Below are 5942 nucleotides of genomic sequence, written 5' to 3' on the forward strand. Positions count from 1 at the left end.
GACCCAGCCTCGGCGCTGGGCTTCCAGGTACCATTCCCAACCAGTCGAGCTGACACTTAAATACCAGCTCTCTGTAAACACTGGACTGCCGCCTGGGCCAAGGCCAGACCCTCCGGCCTCTGGTTTCCCTTCCCCAGCACAGCGGCCAGGGTCCTGAGGTCGCAGCGCGGGCTCATTAAGCAGCAATGCAGAGATGGCTGCAGAAAAATGAGAAGGCTCAGCACCGTGGGGAGGGGTTCCTAGGGGCGGCCCCACTGTCTCCTGGTGCTGCCCCTCCGGAGAGCAGGCTGGATGCGGGGCCACCGGGCCACTCAGCTCTGCCCCCCCCGGACCATCCACGGGGCGCGTCCGGGTCCTCGGGGCGCGGGAGCCTAGCAGCCTACTGAGTAGCGGAGTCTGGCTGCGGTGGGGGCTGGGACCCCTGCGGGCCGCTCAAGGGCGTTCGGGATCTGGAACAAATGAAGGGGGGAGACTTGGCGGCCCTTCTGAGGCTCTGCGGTCTTCAGTGCCCACAGGACGGCTGCTGGACACTGTCGGGACACCCTGGGCACTCTGTGAGTGGCCTAGAAGGAGCCATAGCTTCCTCCTGCTCTCGGTGCCAGACTGATGCCACCATCCACGTCCTCCCACCTGTGGCCCTCCCAAGCTACCTGGACTCCTCCGGCTGGACATGCATGGGCATGACCATCAAGTCCCCAGCAGGGCCACAGCTTTCCCCCATGCAGACCTGCTCACCCCGTCCACGGGTCACCAGGGCCACCCCTGCTCCCTCGGCTGGCATCCGATACCTCCTGGTGTCCGCGAGGGGTGGAGAGCCTCCTGGTTCCATACATTCTGCTGAGGCCAGGCCCTCCTTGCCCTTACCAGGCACAGCCACCACCCTCGCGCTGAGCCTGCCGCCAGCCGGGCCCACGGTCCATCCTCCTGCGGCCCTGCAGTCACCTTCCCAGCGCCATCAGCCCCTCTCCACCTGTCCTGCTGTTTGTGTCGTGGCGCAGCTGCTGGTGGTCATAGGGGATGAACCCAGGGCTGTTGTACCATCCAAGCTACACCCCAACCCCTTTATGTGTGTGGTACCAAGGGTTGGACCCAAGGGCATTCTACCACCAAACTCTACCTCCGGATCTTTTGAGGGTTTTTTTTTTTTTTTTTTTTTTTTTCTATTTCGAACAGGGTCTCACTAAGTTGCTGAGGCTGGCCTTGAACCTGTGATGGTCCTGTCTCAACCCTCCTGGGGTTGCAGGCGTGAGCCACACCTGGCTCCTCCTCTACTTTTCAACTCTCCCACATCTGCCAATGACAGCCAGGAAAGTCCTAAGGTCTGTCTCCTGAGTGCCGCCAGGGGCCGAGGACTGTGCCAACAGCTCCCTCCAGGCCCACGGGAACCGGGCGAGAGCAGGGAGTGTCCCTGCCGGCCGCGGTGAGGAAGCTGAGGCCCGAGCCCTGTAATCTGAGCAAGCCCGGCTCTCCACCAGGCTGCAGAGCTTAGGAAGCAGCCTTTCAGTTTCCTGTATTTCTTTCCCTTCCTTCGTTTCCCTTTCTTTCTTTTCTTTTCTTTTCTTTTCTTTTCTTTTCTTTTCTCTTTTCAATACTAGGGACCGAACCCAGGCCTTCTTACTTAAAAAAAATTTTTTTTTGCAGCACTAGAGATGGAACCCAGGGGCATTCTACCTCCGAGCTACACCCCCAGTCCTATTTTTTCTTCTTTATTTTGAAACAGGGTCTCACTGAGTTGCAAAGGGCCTCACTAAGTAGCTGAGGCTGTCCATGAATCATGACCCTCCTGTCTCAGCCTCCTGAATACTGGGATTACAAGCGCGCGCCACCACGCCCGGCTTCCCTTTTTACTTTGAGACAGGCTCTCACTAAGTTGCTGAGGCTGCCCTCCTACTTGTGATCCTCCTGCCTCAGCCTCCCAAATGCTGGGATTACAGGCATGTACCACTGTGCCCAGCCCATACGGCAGAACACGGGGCCCCACCCCATAGAAGGAGGTCCGCGCTCAGAGGTCAGGCTGCTGACTCCAGCTAGCCCTGCCATCCCTCTCTCCTCCCTTATTTTAATTTTTATTATTTTTTGGCATTGGGGATTGAACCCAGGGGCATTCTACCACCGGGCTACACCCTCTGACTCCAGTCCCAAGGTCTCACTAAGTTGCTGAAGCTGACCTCAAGTCTGCGATCCTTCTTTTTCAGCCTCCTATGGTCTGGGATTACAGGCGGTGCCGCCATGCCTGACTCTCTCCATGCTTCTCACCCAGAGCGCCTTCCTGTAAGCAAACCCATGCTTCCCTGTGCCCCCCACCTCACCCTGCCCCCTAAGCCTCCCTCCCCTTTTTATTATTTATTTATTTATTTATTTATTTATTTATTTATTTATATGTTTTGCGGTACTGGGGGTGGAACCCAGGGGCATTCTACTTCCGAGCTACACCCCAGCCCTATTTTTTATTCTTTATTTTGATTTTATTTATTTATTTATTTTTTTGGTGGTACTGGGGTTCCTGGAAGCCCTTCTATCTCCGGACTACACTCCCAGACCTATTTTTACATTTTTATTTGGAAACAGGGTCTCCTACGCCAGCGCGCGCGGCTGGCTTCGAACCTGCGTGATCCTCCTGTCTCCGCCTCCCAAGCGCGGGGATTACAAGCGTGCGCCACCACGCCCGGCTTTATTCTTTATTTTGAGATGAACAACTTTTTTTTTTTTTTTTTGGTGGTAGTACTGGGGTTCCTGGAAGCCCTTCTCCCTCCAGGCTATACTCCCAGACCTATTTTTTATATTTTTTCAATTTGGAAACAGGGTCTCTTAAGCCAGTGAGGCTGGCTCCGAACCAGCGCGATTCTCCTGTCTCAGCCTCCCAAGCGCGGGGATTACAAGCGTGCGCCACCACGCCCGGCTAGAGATGAACTTCTTTTTTGTGTGTGGTACTAGGGATAAAATCCAGGGCATTCTACCTCCAAGCTACACCCCCAGCCCTCTTTTTTTTAAATTTTTTGCAGTGCTGGGAGTGGAACCCAGGGGCATTCTACCCCAGAGCTACACCCACAGCCTATTTTTTATTCTTTATTTTTATTATTTCATTTTTGTGGCACTGGGGGTGGAACCCCAGGGCTTTCTACCTCCAGGCTATACTCCCAAATCTATTTTATATTTTATTTGGAAACAGGGTCTCACTAAGTTGCTGAGAACCTCACTCAGTAGCTGAGGTTGGCTTTGAACCTGTGCGATCTTCCTGTCTCGGCCTCCCAAGCGCTGGGATTACAAGCATGCGCCACCACGCCCGGCTTTATTCTTTATTTTGAAACAGGGTCTCACTGAGTTGCAAAGGGCCTCGCTAAGTAGCTGAGGCGGGCCTTGAACCACGGTCCTCCGGTCTCGGCCTCCCTCCCCTGTATCAGCCAGCTCTTTCCTCCTCTGCATCAGCGCTGGGCTCCAACAGACACACCTGGCCCCTGGGCAGGCAGGTGGGCCCGGGCTACAGGTGGCCGTGGATGCGCTGGGACTGCCATGGGCTCCGACCCTCCCCGAGGACAGGGCCCTGCAACCAGGGCGCTCCCGGCCACCCAGCGCCACTGGAGGTCCCATCGGGAGCCGCGCCCCGGCCGCCCACCCACCCACCCACAGCCAATCCTTTACCTGGAAGCGGGGAACAGGCAGGTGGTCATGCGCGCGCAGACCTGGGTCGTCACCCACTGCAGCCACTGGATGTCATCGGGGATATCGGGAAACCACAGCACCAGCCTGCAGGTGAGATGAGACCACGCACGCACGCACGCACGCACGCACGCACGTGAAGGGAAGGTCAGCAGTTTATGTTACAAGGGTCTGCGTGGTCCAGGGGCCTGCTAGCACCCCTCAGCCCCCAAGCTAATGAGTTCCCAGAAGGTGGACTTGGGATGTTTGGAGACAGATTCTCCCAGTCTCTAAAGGCAAGCGAGGACCATTTCGGTTCCACAAAGCTGGGAGGACTTCAGGAGGTGGGAGAGTCAGGCCTCGGCTCTCCCAGGCCCACCTGGCTCCACGGGAAACCGCGGCAGCTGCCAGCTACACAGTGTGGCCTGTGGCGAGGGCCGGACCCTGCTGCGATTGCCCTCTTAGTGCCACGGGGGAGGGGAGGGGCAGTCCTCCCCCACAGACTCTCAGAGCACAGAGGACCCCCACGGCGTGGGCTGTGATAACGCCGGCATGCAGGCTGCAGATCAGGACAAGGGCAGCCCTGTTCAGGGAAGAGGGGCTGGTTCTGGAGGGCGCACACACAGGCGAGGGCTGGCCAGGGGACTCTGAGGGAGCGGCTGGACTTTACATGCAGGCTGGAGGACATGCAGGAACAACTCGCTACAAAGAAAGTAAGCACCACAGCGAGCTCTTACTGAGTAAAACAAGACCCCAGCACGCAGAGACAGGGAGGCCCAGCTTGTCGGTCACTGCCTGGGAGCTGCAGGATGACAAGCCTACCCTTTCTTACAGGAAGACCCAGCTGGGAGCTGACTGATTCTCCCCATGGTGCCTGAAACCCAGCCTGTAGTCCAGACACACGCCAGGAACAAGCGGTGTGAAAGAGAAAGAGGAAGATAAGCAGAAAAACTGTTCCGAGAAGAAACAGAGAAGGGATGATTCAGAGGACGGCAAATATTCCAAGAAACTATTACATCCTTAAAACAAGAACAGAATGCTAAGAAAAAAGAACAAGCAGAGAGGAAAGAGCCCTTAAGAAGCTAAATTGTGTTTGGTAAGTTAAGACTGTAAAACAGGCCTGGAGATAAAATTCAAAATTTTAGATCAAAGGCAAAAAGACAAAGAGAAGAGAATCAGATGGCGAGACAAAAATCCAACCCGGGAGGTCAAACATCTTACTGATAAGAGCCTCGGAAAGAAAGGGAAAAAGAAAATGGAAGAGAAAGGATTTCAGAAATAATAACAGAAGATCATTTCCCAGAACCGGGGGGAGGACTGACAGCTTTGACTGAAAGAGTGCTCGGTGACCATCCGACTGAATGAGACACACTCTAGACACGGCCTCACTGTATTGCAGATCACAATGAACAGTATAAAAAGACAGTCCACCCGGGTATGGTGGGACAAGCCTGGAATCCCAGCGGTACAATGCCCCTGGGTTCCATCCCCAGTACCGCAAAAAAAAAAAAAAAAAAAAAAAGTAGCTCAGTAATAAAATACTCCTGGGTTCAGGCCCCTGTACAAAAATAAGACGATCCCAAAGTCATTCAGCCACAAAGGAAAGAGAACGTGACTAGAACCAGACTCCTGTGCGCAGTCTTGGATGGAACCAGGTGCCACATTCTGGGAGAAAGTGATTTCCAACCTGCAATTGCGCGGGCAGCCAGCCCGGCAATCAGACGCCTGAGAATGAGCACGATTCCCCGGCAGGCACAAAATCAGCATGTTTACTTCCCTGTGACTTTACCCGAGGCGGCCATCCAGAGAAACAAGGGAAGACACCAGGAAAGGAAAGAGACGGGATGCCGAGACCGTGGATCTGGCGCGGTTGAGAGCTGGGCACCTCGGGCAGGGGCCGGGGTGGGGCGCCAGGAGGGCCGGGGACGAGGCCGGCCTGGACCTCCACACGATCTTGAACTGCTGGCGTCAGCTCGTCCTGTCTCCCAGGAGCACGGATCCCCGGAAATCCAAACCCTAAAGGCCCTGGCGTCTGATGTGCTAATAGATGGCGGGTTAAATCGCCACGTCCACGTGGCGCCTCCTTAGACGCGCGGGCAGCCGCTCCTCCTCGGCTCGCAGGCGCCTCCCATTCCCTTCCCGAGGATATCTACAGCACCCCGTCCCTGCACCCGGGGCTGCTACAGCCAAACGTGCCCCGCGCTTCTTGGCTCAGCTTCCTTTGTTTTGTTTTCAGTAAAATCAGGGCAATTATTATTATTATTATTTATTTGGGGGGGTTTGGTTTGAGGTACTGGGGATGGAAC

General features: G+C 55.4%; 1 protein-coding gene across 1 annotated transcript in view; it reads right to left on the reverse strand.

Annotated features, from left to right (window-relative positions):
* Positions 1 to 379: 379 nt before the first annotated feature.
* PNPLA3 (patatin like domain 3, 1-acylglycerol-3-phosphate O-acyltransferase) overlaps positions 380 to 5942 on the reverse strand; it is a gene marked incomplete at both ends in the record, with an annotated part of 26937 nt that continues 21374 nt past the window's right edge. Inside the window, 2 exons of the mRNA XM_080704763.1 lie at positions 380 to 449; positions 3640 to 3744. Coding sequence (XP_080560889.1) covers positions 380 to 449; positions 3640 to 3744 — 175 coding nt within the window. The remainder of the gene's footprint in view (positions 450 to 3639; positions 3745 to 5942) is intronic.

Source organism: Muscardinus avellanarius (assembly GCF_963383645.1).
Source record: "Muscardinus avellanarius genome assembly, chromosome: 11".
Lineage (NCBI taxonomy): Eukaryota > Metazoa > Chordata > Mammalia > Rodentia > Gliridae > Muscardinus > Muscardinus avellanarius.